Genomic DNA, 19,023 nt, shown 5'->3' on the forward strand with positions numbered 1-19,023 from the left:
AGGAGGCTGAGATCTGAGGATTGCAGTTCGAAGCCAGCCTGGGCAGGAAAGTCCGTGAGACTCTCCAACTAACCACTAGAAAACTGGAAGTGGAGCTAGGGCTCAAAGTGGTAGAGTGCTAGTAGCCTTGAGTGAAAAAGCTTGGGGACAGCACGAGGCTCTGAGTTCAAGACCCATGACTAACAAAAGGGGAAATATCCTTAATATCTTTCAAGTAATAGCCCTTCTTTTCCATTTGTTGCAGGTGGTACGGTTGTGTCAGAACCCAAAGCTGGCGTTAAAGAATAGTCCACCTTATATCTTAGACCTGCTGCCAGATACCTACCAACATCTTCGTACTGTCTTGTCAAGATATGAGGGGAAGATGGAAACACTTGGAGAAAATGAATATTTTAGGGTGTTCATGGAGAATTTGATGAAGAAAACTAAGCAGACCATAAGCCTCTTCAAGGAGGGCAAAGAAAGAATGTATGAGGAGAATTCCCAGCCTAGGTAATGGAGAAAAATACTACACAAATATTGATGCAGGTCTGTGCCTGCTTTGATTGGTAACAGCAGAAGTCATTTTTTTGGCCAGTCCTGGGCCTTGGACTCAGGGCCTGAGCACCATCCCTGGCTTCTTCCCGCTCAAAGCTAGTACTCTGCCACCTGAGCCACAGCGCCCCTTCTGGCCGTTTTCCATATATGTGGTGCTGGGGAATCGAACTAAGAGCTTCATGTGTAGGAGGCAAGCACTCTTGCCACTAGGCCATATTCCCAGCCCAGCAGCAGAAGTCATTGAGTTGGCTTGAATTTGATATTAACAGTAGTGAAAAGTTGACATGATTTAAAGGTGTGCTTTTATATAAAAGGTTACTTTGGAGGGCTGTACCATCCTTAGGTGTGTTAGATTTGTTTATTTCTGAAAATTAGCGATTTATATACTCACAGAAAAGGTTGTGGGTAGTAGGTCCTTTGGAAAGTCTCAAGATCATGAAAGTTTTTGTGTAGATAGAGAATTTGAAAGAAGGAAGACTGAGGTTGAGAATAAAAAATAGGGAGTAAAAGGAAAATAAGCCAGTAGACTAGATGACTTTTGTTTTTTATGTATTTTTTTTTAATCTTTTCCCAGTCCTGGGGCTTGAACTCAGGGCCTGAGCACTGTCCCTGGCTTCTTTTTGCTCAAGGCTAGCACTCTACCACTTGAGCCATAGCACCACTTCTTCGAACCCAGGGCTTTGTGCAGGCTAGTCAAATACTTTACCAGTAGGCCACATTCCTAGCCCCTTATTTTTTTATTTTTTGCCGATCCTAGGGCTTGAACTCTGGGATTTATTTTAACTAGAGTAGGTAAAGGCAAACATAGTTAATTTATAACACTCTCTTCCACATGCATGCTAGGCATATGTGTGCCAATGAGCTAAACAGTACCAACTCACACAGTTAATTCCATAAACATTGGAGAGACCACCATATGTTGTGGGTTTTTTGTTTTTGCCAGTCCTGGGCCTTGGACTCAGGGCCTGAGCACTGTCCCTGGGCTTCCTTTTGCTCAAGGCTAGCACTCTGCCACTTGAGCCACAGCGCCACTTCTGGCTGTTTTCTGTATATGTGGTGCTGGGGAATCGAACCCAGGGCCTCATGTATACGAGGCAAGCTTTCTTGCCACTAGGCCATATCCCCAGCCCCACCATATGTTGTTTTATACTAGTTAAATACTAAAAAAACTATAGGCTGTTCTACATGTTACTAGTTTGCTTATTGTTAGTTACATGCTGAGAAGAAATGAATCATGGCTGTAGTTATACTTGATTTTATCCAGTTGTAAATAAATATAACTCATCTAGAACAAGTAGTAAAATAAAATTCCACTAGGATTTTTTTTTTTTTTTGTCATTTGTGGGGCTTAAACTCAGGGCCTGGGCGCTGTCCCTGAGCTCTGCAGCTCAAGGCTAGTGCTCTACCACTTGAGCCACGGCTCCACTCCCAGTTTTCTGGTGGTTCATTGGAGATAAGAGACTCATGGACTTTCCTGCCTGAGCGGGCTGTGAACTGCAATCCTCAGATCTCTGCCTCCTGAGTAGCTGGGATTACAGGCGTGAGCTACCAGTGCCTGGCTTCCACTAGGTTTTTTTTTTTACTGAATAATTTACTTTTGAGGAGTGACTTGAGATTAGAAGCAGTACCTAAATGGTTTCTGTGCAGTTGACTAATTTGGCTCATTTGACTTAGATTTTGACAACTTAGTGTCACTTAATTTTTTTTCCATGTCATTATGCATGTAGCCTTTACTGTAACAAATTATTCAGACTTAGTCTATATGTCACTCTTGTCTTACTGAAAAGATTTCCTGGTAGCAGTTCAGAAATTTTTGCGACTTTTCAGGAAGCTGAGGAAGGCAGATGATGAGTGCCAGACCAGCCTGGTCTGCATAGTGAGACCCTGTCTCAAACAAAAATGGTTCATAGGATTTTTAAAGAAAAGATGGGTTATGAAAAGAGCTGGCACATTCAAGACACATTGCAGGTGTGAGTGCTCAGCATGGTTATTTTTGAGATAGGATCTTGATGATTTGTACCAGGTGTGCACCTGGCCCTCTGCTCTGTTGTTTTCTACCATAGCTGAATGATAGGTCCATGCTTCCACACCCAGATTTACAAGATTTTTCTCTCTTGTTCCTGTGTAAAAACTAGAAATTATTATTTTCTTTTCGGGTGATTCTTTCTCTTAGAGTCTGGTATTTTCTTGTGATTTAAAAGTTCTCTTCTGTAGACTTTCAGTGTTGATTCTTTCTGTATACCTCTCCTCTGCATTTTGCATTATACATGCTAGCTTCCCTGGCTTCTCCAGACTTGGAATCAGAATGTCAGGTTGCCTGGACTCCCCCCCCCCCCCCACCCCGGCCCAAAGTCCTAGAATTGTCCAGGAGAAACATAAGGCAGTCATAGGACTTCCTCATTGGTTGTCCCCTCTATAGTCACTTCCTCTGAAGCCTCATGTCAAGTGTCTAAAAACGGTTGTTTCATAACTTTGTCTAGCTTTTTAGTTCTTTTAGATATGTGGGAAGGTAGGTCTGTCTCTGTAATTTGTCTTAGATGAAAGCAGAAGTTCAGTCTAGAGCTTAATTTAGGGCATTCCAGATTCAGATGCAATTAATGTTTATTGTGCTTGCTTTGTGCATATGTTCAAAATTCAAATCTAGTCTTCATTCTTTATCATATATACTGCATATATTAATGAAACACTTTTTCTATGTGTTGGGCTCTGTATATTTACCACTGAGCAAAATAATATGGCCTTTGCTCTACATAGAGTAAGGGCAATATTTTTCACTTCACAGATAGGGAAGTTGAAACTGAATGAGTAACCTAAGTCTATGTGCCAGTGCCTTTAAAAAAAAAATCTGTGGGCTGGGAATATGGCCTAGTGGCAGTAGTGCTTGCCTCATACACATGAAGGCCTGGGTTCGATCCCTCAGCACCACAGATATAGAAAAGGCAAGAAGTGGCACTGTGGCTCAAGTTGGCAGAGTGCTAGCCTTGAACAAAAAAACAAAGCCAGGGACAGTGCACAGGCCCTGAGTTCAAGCCCCAGGACTGGCAAAGAAAAAGTCTAACCTTGAAAATGTTACGGCCAATTCTGTCAAAGGTTGACTCGGCATTTTATTCTCTGCTACAGAAATGGACTTTTGGAGGCCACATTAAAAAAAAAAGATTAAGTAGTTGCACAAAGTGGTTGTGGTTCCCCTAAGTTGGATTGTGACTATAATACATTGTGATCAATGTTAGTTCTCTCCCATTTCTCTACCCTTTCTATCCTCAAATTACATAGTTCAGTTTTTACATATTGTACATTGAGTATATTGACTGCATTTGAGGAGGCCACATTAAAAGGATGCCATATCAAATATTAAGCTACATAAATTAAGGGAGGGGCTGGGAATGGGCCTAGTGGCAAGAGTGCTTGCCTCGTATACCTGAAGCCCTGGGTTCAATTCCTCAGCACCACATATATAGAAAACGGCCAGAAGTGGCGCTATGGCTCAAATGGTAGAGTGCTAGCCTGAGCAAAAAGAAGCCAGGGACAGTGCTCAGGCCCTGAGTCCAAGTCCCAGAACTGGCAAAAAAAATAAATAAATAAAATAATTAAGAGTTTTGGGCATGTCTTCCGTCCCCTTTTTTTTTTCTATCTGTAAGCTTTATTCCCATTCATCTGATAAAGTTAAAACATATATACAAATAGTAAAGTTCCCCCCTCCCTTTTTTATGGGTGCTGGGGTTTGAACTCAGGGCCTTGTGCTTGTTTGTCAAGCATTCTACAACTTGAGTCATGCTCCTAGCTCGATTTTTCTTTGCTTAGGTTTTGGATAGGGTCTTGCGTTTTTGTCTGGGCCCAGTATCCTGGACTGCCCATCTTTCCCAAAGCTTCCGCATAGCTGGGATCACAGTAGCTCTATCACAGGTGCACATTCGGCTTCTTGTTTGAGCTGGGGCTTTTCAAACTTCATACTCTGGATGGCCTCAAACCACAATTTCCCTTCCCTTACATCTCTGTCTTCCCAGTAGCTAGGACCACAGGTGTTAGCTACCACACCTGGCTTTGGACGCAAAAATACCAGTGTGGCTTACTATCAGAGTATGTACTCACATAATAAGAGAATTTCCCTCCAAATTGTTCCAGTTAGGACACAGGTTGACTATATATGGAGGGAGAGAATATGAAGATACTGTCCCATGCCTGCCTCTGAAGAATCAGCATCAGCTTTTGCAAAATTAGAACATTATAGAGAAGTAGACTGTGAATGTCAAGTAGGATGTGCAAAAGTTTTTTCGAATCACTTTGCTTTAATAGTGCCAACTTAGAGTTGGTCGACAACCATAATGCTTGTGAGGTGTACAGCTGCATTTAAATTAGAACATTTTAAAGAAAGAGCTCAAAAGTTGGCTGCAAGAGTGTTTTTCTTGCCAGCCTGTAGCATACAAGGCCAGCTGAATGCCTCCTAGGCAGATAGCATTCTGAGAAGGTTAGCAAAACTGGCAACTTCAAAACCAGCCTAGCAACTTGCTTTTTTTTTCACTTTTATTTGCCATGTATTGAATTTGAACTTCTTCAAAAAACTGAAATCCTACATATTTAGTTTGTTAAAGAAATGAAGAGCTTCAGTTAGCATTTTGTTCCTCTTTCCTTAAGCCCTCCCCTACCCCTTTTACATGCAAAACACTCAACAGCTTACTGTCTAATATAACCCATTGGTGGTTGAAACTCAAGTTTTAAGTATTTGGAGTAAATGCCTCTTAACTTGAATTGTTCTTTTTTAATGGCGTTTGATTATTTACATTTTAAATCCTTATTTTCTTTTGTCCATAAAGTTGGAACTGATAATAGTGCTTCTTTTTCTCCTACTCTAACTTTAGCGCTGTGAGTGTGGTTAAGCCCATCACTTAGGAAAGAAAATCCTCCACTGTTTCTGTTAACAGTGGCCTAATTTCCTCTTGATGTGAGTGAACCTTGACCTCTATATGATGGAACAGTGTTTTTTTTTCTTCAGTCACTAGATCAGTGGTGCATTTACATATTAGGAAATAAGTGTGGGGCTGGGAATGTAGCTCAGTGGTGGAGCGCTTGCCTAGCATGCATAAACAGAAAAAGCCGGAAGTGGCACTGTGGCCCAAGTTATAGAGCACTAGCCTGGGGCACAAAGAGGCTCACAGACAGAGCACAGGCTCCGAGTTCAGGCCTCAAGGCTGGCAAAAAAAAAAAAAAAGAAAATATGTGTGGTAGGGGGAATAGGCACAATAATGTGGTCGGGTGCATGGCTGTGGAGGTGGATTGCCCAAATTTGTCTCCTCCAACATTTATTATTTGACCTCAAGCAGGGTACTTCCCCCCCCCCCCCCCTTTTTTGGTAGTACTGGGATTTAAACTCAGGGCCAAGCTCTTGCTAGGCTATTGCTCTACCAATTGAGCCATGCTCCCAGCCCCTTCTTTTAGCTTTCAGATTTCTCATTTTAATGTGTTTTCATATTGTAACTTATTTGTTTAATGTAAATATAAAGTTACATTGTACCCCATAATTATATACAATTAAATAAGAGTTAGATTGGAGATGTTGCTCCAGCTTACGGCTTTAATAGCCAGGAGTGAAAGGGCCAAGCAAGAACAATGGGAGGCTCTTGAGTTCAAGCTGCAGTACCAGCAATAAGCAAATCAATAAGACAAGTGAATGAATCCCACATTTTAACCCTAGCTACTCAAGAGGTTGAGGCTAGAGGATCATGGTTCAAAGCCAGATCAGGTAGGTTTCTGAGACATCATCTCAAAATATCTAGCAAAGAGCTGGGCTTGGCAGTATGACTCAAGTGGTAGAGTACCAGCTAAAGTAAGCCAGGTGACACCCTGAGTTCAAACCCTAGTACTGCCACCCAAAAAAAATGCTTTTTTAAGAAATTGTTTTCATAGGATTGTTGGAATTAATAAATTAATATTTAGGGCTGGGGATATGGCCCAGTGGCAAGAGAGCTTGCCTCGTATACATGAGGCCCTGGGTTCGATTCCCCAGCACCACATATACAAAAAACGGCCAGAAGTGGCGCTGTGGCTCAAGTGGCAGAGTGCTAGCCTTGAGCAAAAGGAAGCCAGGGACAGTGCTCAGGCCCTGAATCCAAGGCCCAGGACTGGCAAAAAAAAAATAATAAATTAAATAAATAAATTAATTAATTAATTAATATTTAGAGAGCACTTAATATAGTGATTGGTTCAGAGACAGTAGGAGATACATATTTGATTAAAAGAAAATTAGATGCCAGGTGCTGGTGACTCACTAATTCTAGCTGTAGACCTAGCTACTCAGGAGGCTGAGATCTGAGGATCATGATTCGAAGCCAGCCTGGGCAGGAAGTCCTTGACACTCTTATCTCCAATTAATTACAGGAAAACTTGAAGCTGTGGCTCAACTGGTAGAGCTCTAGCCTTGAGCAAAGAAGCTGAGGGACAGCACCCAGGCCCTGAGTTTCAAGCCCCAGGACTAGCCAAAAAAAAAAGAAAACTAGAAGCTGGATATCTGTGGCTGATGTCTGTAATTGTAGCTATTTGGGAGGCTGAGATTGTTGGGATCATGGTTGCAGTCCAGAGAAAAAGTTTGTGAGGTCTTTTTTCAACAGGAAAGAAGAATATATCTATGAAAAAGTAAATATTTTCCAGTAACTTCACTGTGGAGCCAAGCATGACAAACATTAATGAAGTGATCAAGATTAACTCTTCAGTGATGCCATTTAGTTAGCACGATACATACTGAAGGGCACTTGATTTCTTTCCATAAACTCAAATACATGAGATGACAAATAGATTTGGTCAGGATAGGAGGGGATTATTGGAGACCCAGTAAGTTGCTACCTTCCCATTTCCTTGGTTAGTTTTGTATCTCCTTAAGCTTTATATGGCTGTGACTCAGTTAACTACATGTTCTGGAAAATTAATGGTAGCTATTATTATGGACTGGGGGTGTGTGGCTTCAGAAACTAGATCGTGAGTATAGTATTAAATACACTTAAGTTCTTAGTATAAAAGGTCATTAATATTTTTAGTTTTATTGACCAAGTGGCTCCAGTGTGATTTGAGACAATGTTTTGCTATACAGCTCAGGCCTTGCCCAAACTTCATTTAGTTTCCAGGATTGGCTTGCCCTGGAGACCCTTCTGCCCTTGGCCTCCAGTGCTGGGATTACACATCATGCCTTTTTTCTTAAAAACAGCTTTAGCAGATAAGAGTTAAACAGTACTTCACTGACTTCCTGTGAAGTTCTGTTGAAAGAAGTTCCCTTGTATCTATTTTTAAAGCTAGTTACCATGACCAAAGGATGCTGTTGCTGAGTTATAAATGTCTTCTCAGTGTGTTCTCAGTTCTATGGTGACGCTAGTGTTTGTCTATAGTTGTTTTTTTGTGTGCCAGTCCTGGGGCTTGGACTCAGAGCCTGAGCACTGTCCCTGGCTTCTTTTTGCTCAAGGACTAGCACTCCACCACTTGAGCCACAGTGCCACTTCTGACCTTTTCTATATATGTGGTGCTGAGGAATTGAACCCAGGGCTTCATGTATATACTAGGCAAGCACTCTTGCCACTAGGCTATACTCCCAACCCCCGTGTCTATAGTTTTTGTTGTTGTTGTTTTGTGTTTGCTATGTAGCCTAGCCTGGCCTCAAACTCAAGATTGTCCTGTCTCTGCCTCCCAAGTGCTGGGACTATGAGCTTGCACCACCAGGCCTAACTACTAACCTAGATTTTGAAAGAATTTTATAACCACTGTAAACAGAATTACAATTAACTAAATTGCTTCTTTTTATTTTTTGTCTGTTATGGGGCTTGAACCCTGGGCCTGGGTGCTATCCCTGAACTCTTCAGCTCAAGGCGAGTGCTCACTACTTTGAGCCATAGCACCACTTCCGATTTTCTGGTGGTTAATTGGAGATAAGAGTCTCATGGACTTTCCTGCCCTTGCTGGCTTTGAACTGCGATCCTCAGACCTCAGCCTCCTGAGTAGCTAGGATTACGAGTGTGAGCCACTGGCTCCTGGCAAACTGCTGCTTTTAAGAGGAAAGTTCTTTTGCTTCTCTTCACAAAAATAAAATAAGCCTCTTCCGAATTTTTGAACCATTTTCATATGAGTCTTATTTGAAATGGTAGATTATATTCTGTATTATGTCTGCAAAAGTTAAAAATTCATTTGAATCCACTGCACACATTTTGAGAGTTAGCAGTTATCTAATGTAGATATCAAAATTTTAGCTTAGGGGCTGGGGATATGGCCTAGTGGCAAGAGTGCCTGCCTCGGATACACGAGGCCCTAGGTTCGATTCCCCAGCACCACATATACAGAAAATGGCCAGAAACGGTGCTGTGGCTCAAGTGGCAGAGTGCTAGCCTTGAGCTGGAAGAAGCCAGGGACAGTGCTCAGGCCCTGAGTCCAAGGCCCAGGACTGGCAAAAAAAAAAAAAAAAAAAATTTTAGCTTAACAGATGAAATTTATTTTTCTGGCTTCAGATGGGGTCATATAACTAACTTCATATAAATAACATAAAAGTAAGTTTATTTAAATTCAGGTCAGGCAAGAGGAAAATAAGCTTTAAAAATGACAGTTTCTCATACTGCAATCTTCTCCTGTGTAACTAATGTGTACTAATTTAAAAGAAAATTTCTGGACATAGTTTCTGGTTCTGGGTCATATAAGGATAAGCACTAGCTTTCTCATATCTTTTCCCTTTAATCCTTAAGAAATTGGGCTGCTAAAGTTCAGATTTGCTTTCCAATTTTTTTTAATAGTACTGAGATTTGAACTAGGGATCTTGTGCTTGCTAGACAGGTGCTATACCACTTGAGCCATTTACTCAGCCCACCTACCTGCCAACCATCTAACCCTGTGTCTTCCTTCCTTGAACCCTCTTGTGTGTGTGTATGTGTATATGTGTATGTGCACACGCGGGCCAGTCCTGAGGCTTGAACTCAGGGCCTGGGCACTGTCCTTGAGCTGCTTTTGCTCAAGGCTAGCATTCGACCACTTGAGCCACAGTGCCACTTCCAGCTTTTTCTGTTTATGTAGTACTGAGGAATTGTACCCAGGGCTTTGTGCATGCTAATAAGCAAGCACTCTACCAGTAAGCCACATTCTCAGCCTTTTAGTATCTTAAGTAGTAAGTAAATACATTTGTCAAAAGTCTTCTGAGGGATTTTCTATTTATCTTATTCACACAATACTACTTTTCAACTACTGTCTTACTTGAAATGCTGATTCTGATTCTTGTCAAGACAGATTTACAGGGGCTGGGAATATGGCCTAGTGGCAAGAGTGCTCGCCTCGTATACATGAAGCCCTGGGTTCGATTCCCCAGCACCACATATATAGAAGTGGCGCTATGGCTCAAAGTGGTAGAGTGCTAGCCTTGAGCAAAAAGAAGCCAGGGACAGGGCTCAGGCCCTGAGTCCAAGGCCCAGGACTGGCCAAAAAAAAAAAAAAAAAGACACATTTACATTTTTGGTTTTGAAATGAAACCGGGAATTATAATGGCCAGTTGAAATTTTAGTATGCCTGTGTTTTGGCATGTCAGCCTTAGATTTGTGTGTGTGTGTGTTTGCTGGTCCTGGGGCTTGAACTTGGTGCCTGGGCACTGTCCATGAGCTTCTTTTTCCCAAGGTAAATGTGCTACCACTTGAGTCACAGTACCACTTGCGCTTTTTCTGAGTAGTTTATTGGAGATAGGAATCTCAGGACTTACCTGCTCAGGCTGCCTTTGAGTTGTCATCCTCAGAGCTTAGCCTCCTAAAGTAACTAGGATTATATATGTGAGCTACCAGCCTCTGACCCAACTTCAGTTTTTTATTAGATGAGATTATATACAGAAATGTGTAACAGTACTGGAAGCTTGAGGTACCAGTATTGGCTTTTAGAATAGGACTTGAGGTAGACATTACTTTTAGTAATCTTGCAGAAAAAAAATTATACTACATACAGAATCAGTAGTTGATTACAGGAAAGCCATGAGAAAAAGAGGAAGATGAAAGCTAGGGTGTTAAATAGATGTAGTAACTTAGATATATGTGGTTAGTATTAAAGGAAGTCCTTCCAACATTATATATATTTTTTTAAAAAAAAACTGTGCTACTTGCTTCTACTGAAATTCAGCAACAGAAAGCTTTCTGCACAGCGTTTACAAAAAATTTTAAGTTTTGTTCCTTTGTAGGTTTTTTTTTTTTTTTTTTTTTTGCCAGTCCTGGGGCTTGAACTCAGGGCCTGGGCCACTGTTCCTGAGCTTTTGTTCAATGCTAGTGCTCTACCACTTGAGCCACAGTACCACTTCTAGCTTTTTCTGAGTAGTGTGTTGGAAATAAGAGTCTTACAGACTTTTCTGTCCAGGCTGGCTTCAAACTGCAACCCTCAGATCTCAGCCTCCTGAGTAACTAGGCTTACAGGCCTGAGCCACCCCCTGGCTTCTTCCCTTTGTGTATCTTTGAAGAATTGTTAGAACACATTGTGTGAATTGAAGTAACCAATAGAGCTTTAAAAAAATAGTTTCCTGTGTTGTAATAAGCTCAAATAAGCCCACCAAGATTCCTTGGTGTCTTTATACACTAAGGCAGATTCTGCCCTTCACATCGCAGATACTGAGCCCTGAGTCTAAGGCTTTAAAATATTATTGAACGGAATTTCTATTAAGATCTGTTGCAAAGTACTCTGACAGTAATTATTTCCTGTTACAACGTGTGATGCTTATGGAGCACATTTTTGGTTTTAAGAAATGTATGCTGGCTCATGGGGGAGGTGATGTAGAGTAGGAGAATGCCTTGGATTGATCTTCAGGAACTATTTTAGTCAGTACTTTGAACTACATGTAGGCATCTAGTGCCATTATATCCTTGGGGTCAATAGCTTTTCCTTTTTTGCAGCTTACTTTACAAGTTTTTATGAAAGCTTTCTGTCCACTGTTATTTTTTTTTGGCCAGTCCTGGGCCTTGGACTCAGGGCCTGAGCACTGTCCCTGGCTTCTTCCCGCTCAAGGCTAGCACTCTACCACTTGAGCCACAGCGCCACTTCTGGCCGTTTTCTGTATATGTGGTGCTGGGGAATCGAACCTAGGGCCTGGTGTATCCGAGGCAGGCACTCTTGCCACTAGGCTATATCCCCAGCCCCTGTCCACTGTTATTTTGGTGTGTGCGTTTTGTCTGTGATCCAGCACTGTACAAGATACCCGGTAGATTTTCAGGGGACAATTATTTGAAGAGCAAAGGCTGCTGACATGTGACGTAGGCTTGGGCATTCAAAACCTCACTTCCTGGCTGCACTTCAAGCTCACCTTTAAGATGAACACACCAGGGAGGCCTCTCAGCCTCCCCTCCCTGGACACCATACTTCACGGCTTCCCCTCCCTTCCTCTCTTCTCTCCCCTCTTCTCCCTCCCCATTCCTAAAAGGACTTAACTTTACTGTGTGATGAGAACATAAATTACATTTTTTTAAAACCAGGAATTTTGTTCGGTTCACTGCTTTATTCATCCCCAGAACCTTATGCATAATAGGCAACAGAAGTTTTCTGAAGATATAATAATGATGGTTAGAAAATTGTGCCAGATGCCTGAAAGAATATAAATACAAATCAGAAATGAAGGCAGCCTTTGTGAACACAAATAGCAGTGCCTTAAGTTCAAGCCTCTACTGGCACTAAAAGGTTGGGTGGGTGTGGCTTGCGTGGTAGAGCTATATTGGAAGTAGAGAGGCCTTGAATTCCAACCTAAGTGTCACTACCATGGCTTCCCCCCAGTAATTCAAATGTAGTATTGAAAACGTGTCAGTGAACTTGGCAAGTAAGTTAGATAAGCAGAATAAGGGAAATGGAAGCCAAAATGACTCTTAAGATTTTGAATTTGTGGGAAGCAAAACACACTGCAATAAAATACAAGAGCATGGAGGAAGAACAGATTTGAGAAAGAATACTAATTTAATTGTAAACATATTTTGAGCTGACGAAGTGTAGCAGGTAGGTAGTTAAAAAGCTACCAGGGCAACAGATTTGAGATTTTTTTGCAAAGACCTGAGATTGCCAAGGAAGACAAGATTATGGAGAGAAAGAATGGAAAAATAGCAGAGAACATGTTCTTAGGAATTATATCTTAAAAGGATGGAAAGGAAAAAAACCAAAGAAACAAAAAACACAAGTAGAATTAAGAGAAGACAACATTGGTAAAAAAAAGTAAAAATTTTCATGAAGAACAGTTTCAAACGTATTTATTTTGGAAAAGACTCTGTTATAATCTCAAAGTATGGTAGGTAATTGTTCCTCAATATTTCGGGGAAACTTCATAAAGATCTCTATAATACCTAATACAATATAAATATAATTTTGATATATTACTAGGGAATGACAAGGAAAAAAAGTCCATACATGTTCAATACAGACACATATTTTCCTGAATATCTTTGATTGTTTGTTGAATCTGCATGTAGAACCCTCAGGTAGGATATATATATATATATATATATATATATATATATATATATATATACCTCAGGTTGGCATATAACCCTTTCATATAATATAGTTAACAGCTGTTTAAAATGGTTCTTTAAGTGTCATAGTTTCTCAGAAATTCAGCCTATCTCATGAAACCATGAGCTCTTTATGAATTAACCTTTGGCAGAATGTTATATAAATAACTGAACTTCGGGTCTCTGTGCAGTTTAGCATGCTGCTACCTACTTGAAAGTAAACTCACTGGGAGTAAATTCGCTTTTGCAGGTCCTCTAGAATTAAGCTCAAACACAGGGCCACATGTTTGAATGAGCGCTCATTGAGCAGTACCCCTAGCCCTATGAAGTTTTTTGATCTTATCTGTATGTGTTTTCCTCTTTAGTTAACGGTTGAACCCCTAGCTAGCAGTAATCAAAGGATTTCTCAGTGCAAGGAGGAAAATAGTTAAGAGGGATAAGATGAGTGCATGTATTTTTATCTTATATTTGAGCTATTTGAAATATGAATTAGTTTAGAATATTTGCAAATGGTACTACTTTTACCACACTAGTTAGGTGCCTTTAGAAAACAAAACAGGAGACTAGACTAGGCAAGGAATTAGCTTGCTATAGGTGAAAAGAAAAAAAATTAATAGCAAAAGCAATCAAACCTCTGAAGTTGTTTGGTTGAAAAGCTGATTAGAAGATCCAGTAGCATTTTACGAAAAAGAAGCAGTTAGTCAACATAGTGCTGCTTTTAAGTAGTTGTACAGAGGGGTTTTAATTCCCTAAGTCAGGTTATGAGCACAATGCATTTTGATCATTGTCAACCTTTCTATTGTTCTCTCTCATCTTTCTTTTTTTTTTTTTTGCCAGTCCTGGGCCTTGGACTCAGGGCCTGAGCACTGTCCCTGGCTTCTTCCCGCTCAAGGCTAGCACTCTGCCACCTGAGCCACAGCGCCCCTTCTGGCCGTTTTCCATATATATATGTGGTGCTGGGGAATCGAACCTAGGGCCTCGTGTATCCGAGGCAGGCGCTCTTGCCACTAGGCTATATCCCCAGCCCCTCTCTCATCTTTCTCAATCTCACCCATACCCTCAAATTATGTATTTATTAGTTTAAGAATTACTCTGTGTGAGTGTGTGTGTGTGTGTGTGTGTGTGTGTGTGTGTGTGTGTGTGTGTGTGTGTGTGTGTCCTGGTGCTAAAACTCAGGGCCTAGGTACTTTTTCTTTCACTCAAAGCTAGTGCCCTAACACTTGAGCCATACCTCCACTTCTAGCTTTTTGGTCTCATGTACTTTACTTTTACTGGCTGGGCAGGCTTTGAACCATAATCCTCAAATCTCAGCCTCCTCTGAGTAGCTAGAATTACAGGCATGAGCCATCAGCACCTAAGAATAACTTTTGAGGGGCTGGGAATATGGCCTAGTGGCAAGAGCGCCTACCTCGTATACATGAAACCCTGGGTTCGATTCCTCAGGACCACTTATATAGAAAAGGCCAGAAGTGGCGCTGTGTCTCAAGTGGTAGAGTGCTAGCCTTGAGCAGAAAGAAGCCAGGGACAGTGTTCAGGCCTTGAGTTCAAGCCCCAGGACTGGCAAAAATAACTTTTGAACACAAATACAAATTATTGGTACAAGGGAAAATGAACAAGTAAAGTCAGTAGCTGTTTGATATACAATAGTATCTATAGAATCTTTTTCTGTTTTTTCTTTTTGCCAGTCCTGGGCCTTGGACTCAGGGCCTGAGCACTGTCCCTGGCTTCTTTTTGCTCAAGGCTAGCACTCTGCCACTTGAGTCACAGTGCCACTTCTGGCCATTTTCTGTATATGTGGTGCTGGGGAATCGAACCCAGGGCTTCAAGTATACAAGGCAAGCGCTCTTGCCACTAGGCCATATCCCCAGCCCGAATCTTTTTCTTTGTGTCAGTAATATTAAAGATAACTATGATAATCTAATGAAAGTTCACGCCTAAAGGTGGAAACATGATCTGTGTTAGATTGGTAGTGCAGGATCTTTTTAATCATATTCATTGAGTAGGGGCTTGTAGGGCAAAGTTGACTATTTGTCTGGAACCACAACCTTCTCAAATCTTTGCCTCCCAAGGATCAGGAATAACCAGTGGGCACCACTACATTCACCTATTGGCTGTAAAGAGGTCATGTTTATAATGTACCCTCAAATCACAACATACCTGTTCTCAGCCTCCCAAATAGGTAGCATTACAGGCCTGAGCCACCCAGTGTCCATCTAGGCACTTTGGTATTTAATGTTAAACTTTTAGATACAAGACTGGAGGTTTGTTTTTTTAATATATATAAATTATAACACCTAGAATGAGGAAGTAGGTAACCTAGTAAATGTGAAAGTATTTATTATGTTTATGTTTGTGTCTTTTGTCTGATAGTAGAGCAAAACAATTTTCTGAAGCTCCTATTTACAAGGACAACATCAACAGCATGTGTATTTCCTTCTCTCTTCTACAGTTCTGTGTATCTGAATAACATTGACTAGAAAATCTGGAGAACTTACTAGATATATTTTAATGTTTATGTTAGTTATATATTATATGGTGAATTCAGTGCATTTAAAGTAAAAATGAGCTTATTATCTTACTTCTGATTATTTGTAGGCGAAACCTAACCAAACTGTCCCTGATCTTCAGTCACATGCTGGCAGAACTGAAAGGCATTTTTCCAAGTGGACTCTTTCAAGGAGACACATTTCGAATCACTAAAGCAGATGCTGCAGAATTTTGGAGAAAAGCTTTTGGGGAAAAGTAAGTCTAAATGGTCATTTGAACATGAACGATTAAAGCTTGTAAGTTTTGTTTAGAGAGTTTTAATTTAGAAGATAAGAAAAGACTTTGAGAAAAATAAGCATGCATTAATTTCCTATCTATGGTAAATATCAACTTCTTGTCCTTAATATCTCTGTCTCTGTCTCTCTCTCTCTCTCTGTGTCTCTGTGTCTCTGTCTCTCTCTGTCTTTCTCTCTGTCTCTGTGTGTGTGTGTGTCTGTGTGTGTGTGTTCTGAGGTTTGAACTCAAAGCTTCTTGCTTGCTTGGCTGGTGTTCTAGCACTTGAGCTACTTTTCCAGCTCTGCTTTTTGTTATTTTAGATGGAGTCTCTTAGGCTTTTATGCCTGGTTTGGCTTCACACTTAATCCTTCTAAGTATTACAGGATTATAGGCTTTCTCTCATCATTTTTTAAAGAATTAAATTTTGTAAATTTAATTGAAGCTCATAGATTCTGATTGAATACTGTTCTTTTCTCTCCTCATCCATTCTGCTATTAAGAGATGTTTAAGTTTCAAATTATTTGTTATTGCACAACAGTACTTTGGTGAACAATACCTTAGATTTTCTTTGTTTTTTTTAGGGGGAAGGTCTCAGAGCTTGATCTGAAGACCTGGATGCTGTCTTTGAGCTCCTTTTGCTCAAGGCTAGTGCTCTATCACTTTGAGCCACAGCTTCACTTTTGGTGTTCTGGTGGTCATTTGAAGATGAGAGTCTCATGGGCTTTCTGGCTTTGACCTACAATCCTTAGATCTCAGCTTTCCGAGTAGCCAAGATTACAGGTGTGAGTCACCAGCACATAGCTTAATATTTTAGTTTTAATAAATAAGAATTTCTCATTCATTACATACCTTGGAGTGGTATTGCCTAGTTGCTCTCCAAACAAGTTGTACCAGTGTATATTCCTATTAATAGTAGTAGAGTTCCAGGACTAATGGTGCAGCCCATCAGTGGCACTTGGCTTAGCATACTCCAGGCCCTGCATTTGTTCCTCAGCCCTTGAAAAAACAAAAATAAGAAAATACCTAGTCAGACACCAGTGGCTCATGCCTATAATCCTAGCTACTCTGGAGGTTGAGATCTAAGGATTGCAGTTTGAAGCCAGCTTAGGCAGGAAAGCCCATGATTCTCTTATCTCCAGTTTATAGCCAAAAAAATCCAGAAGTAGAGCTGTGGCTTAAGTAGTAGAGCACTATCCTTGAGCAAAAAAGGTAAGGGACCAACACCCAGCTCCTGAGTTTCAACCCCGAGTACCATTTTATATCTGAGGATAGAGTAATTAGTGATTTAGTTGAGAGTTTAAGAGTGTAGGTCAGTGATAGATGATAGAGCCACATACTTATTAGTATATTAGGACTTTCTTTGGGTTCAATCCTTAGCATTATTCCGCCCACCCTAACAGAAGTCCTCGTAGAGTTACAGTAAGATTTAAGTTCAGCTTTATTCCTTTAACTCAGTAACATTAGAAAAAACTTCAAGCTTCGGACATGTCTTTAATAAGTTCAAGGCCGAAATTGTGAAAAGGTGAATTTTGTAATATGTCTTGTTGGCCTTATTCTCTTTGCTTGAAGAGTTTCTTCTTCATCTCTGTCAGAGCTCTGTTCTTCAAGGATCTTGAGCCTATTTCTTCCAGTTTTGCTTGCTAAAAGAGCATAGAATATTTTATATGCTTAAACAGTTTAAATCTGAGTGTATAGGTAGTAGTAAAGGTCTAGCCACAGGTATCAGATTTTTCATGTAATAAAAAGATAACCTCAACTCTCTGTGCTTCTCTAACAGACAAATATCTGATGAAAAATGAGAAGGGGATTAATTTGTGATGTTCTGCCAAAAAATAGTGGAACTTCTCTGTTATTCACTCATTAGAAAGTTCAGAACTAATATCATTTAGTCCCTTCTTGCTATTCTCAATCCAAATATATAACAGCTCCTGTAAGAGAATTGAAATATTGTGAGCTTAATCTGTCATGTCTCTCCTCCCCCCCACCCCCATTATGGCAGTGCCTAGAATGATCTAACTTTGTACCTTCTTTCTCATGCCACCCCCAACCCCACCCTAGGACAATAGTCCCTTGGAAGAGCTTTCGACAGGCCTTGCATGAAGTGCATCCCATCAGTTCTGGACTGGAAGCCATGGCTCTAAAATCCACTATTGATCTGACCTGCAATGATTATATTTCAGTGTTTGAATTTGATATCTTTACACGACTCTTTCAGGTAGGATACTAAAAACGGGCTACTGCTGATTTTCTGAAGAGGAAGCTTTTATTTAAAAAAAATAGCATTTAGAATTTTGTCTATGACAAAAGTATTTTAATTCATTTTAGAAATTATAAGTTAAAAATATGAAGAAATCTGTTAGTCTAAAATGGAAAAACATTTTTAAAAGTCTGTATGACCTACTTTTCCCCTTCCTATCTTTCTTTGTTATTGAATCTTTGTTATTTGCATCTTTTTTTTTTGCTAGTTCTGGGATTTGAACTCAGGGCCTGGGTGCTGTCCTTGAGCCTCTTTGTGCTCAAGGCTAGCACTCTACCACTTGAACTACAGCACCACCTCCAGCTTTTTCTGAATGGTTTATTGGAGATAAAGAGTCTTATGGACTTTCTGCCCAGGCCGGCTGCTTTAAACTGTGATTCTCAGGTCTCAGTCTCCTGAGTAGCTGGGATTACAGGTTTGAGCCACCAGTGCCTGGCTCTGTAGCATCATTTTAATGGTTACAGAATTACCATAAAATGGATACAGTTTATTCATTTTCTTTTACTGGGTATTGATGTGTGTTTCTAGTTTTTTCCTATTGTACTGAAATATTAGACATTTCAAAGTCTCATTTGGTTCTTCCTCTAAACATAGCGTTTTCTCCAGTGTATGTATGCTAACTTGCATAAACTCTTTTTTTTTTTTTTTTTTGGCCAGTCCTGGGCCTTGGACTCAGGGCCTGAGCACTGTCCCTGGCTTCCTTTTGCTCAAGGCTAGCACTCTGCCACTTGAGCCATAGCGCCACTTCTGGCCGTTTTCTGTATATGTGGTGCTGGGGAATCGAACCCAGGGCCTCATGTATACGAGGCAAGCTCTCTTGCCACTAGGCCATATCCCCAGCCCCGCATAAACTCTTACTTGGAATTTCATTGCACATGTAGGCCTTGTTCTGTTTTTCTGATTTTCATTTGTCATTGTTTAGACTTACTACTACTGTTGGTTAGTGTTATAGTCTGATTTATTAAATTTTGTTTTATGTGAAGTTTCTTCTTATAA

At 40.5% G+C, this 19,023-nt stretch overlaps 1 protein-coding gene and 1 long non-coding RNA gene across 2 annotated transcripts in view; both read left to right on the top strand.

Moving 5' to 3' along the window:
• Positions 1-19,023, top strand: part of Cbl (Cbl proto-oncogene) — a 54,870-nt gene that overhangs the window by 16,687 nt on the left and 19,160 nt on the right. Inside the window, exons 2-4 of the mRNA XM_048343984.1 lie at positions 245-492; positions 15,603-15,749; positions 17,829-17,985. Coding sequence (XP_048199941.1) covers positions 245-492; positions 15,603-15,749; positions 17,829-17,985 — 552 coding nt within the window. The remainder of the gene's footprint in view (positions 1-244; positions 493-15,602; positions 15,750-17,828; positions 17,986-19,023) is intronic.
• LOC125349654 lies at positions 6,942-11,451 on the top strand. The gene is made up of 3 exons (XR_007210550.1): positions 6,942-7,919; positions 9,895-9,896; positions 11,038-11,451. It is a non-coding gene; the product is annotated as an uncharacterized LOC125349654 (long non-coding RNA).

The sequence above is a fragment of the Perognathus longimembris genome, chromosome 3 (genome assembly GCF_023159225.1).
Source record: "Perognathus longimembris pacificus isolate PPM17 chromosome 3, ASM2315922v1, whole genome shotgun sequence".
In the NCBI taxonomy this organism is placed as follows: domain Eukaryota; kingdom Metazoa; phylum Chordata; class Mammalia; order Rodentia; family Heteromyidae; genus Perognathus; species Perognathus longimembris.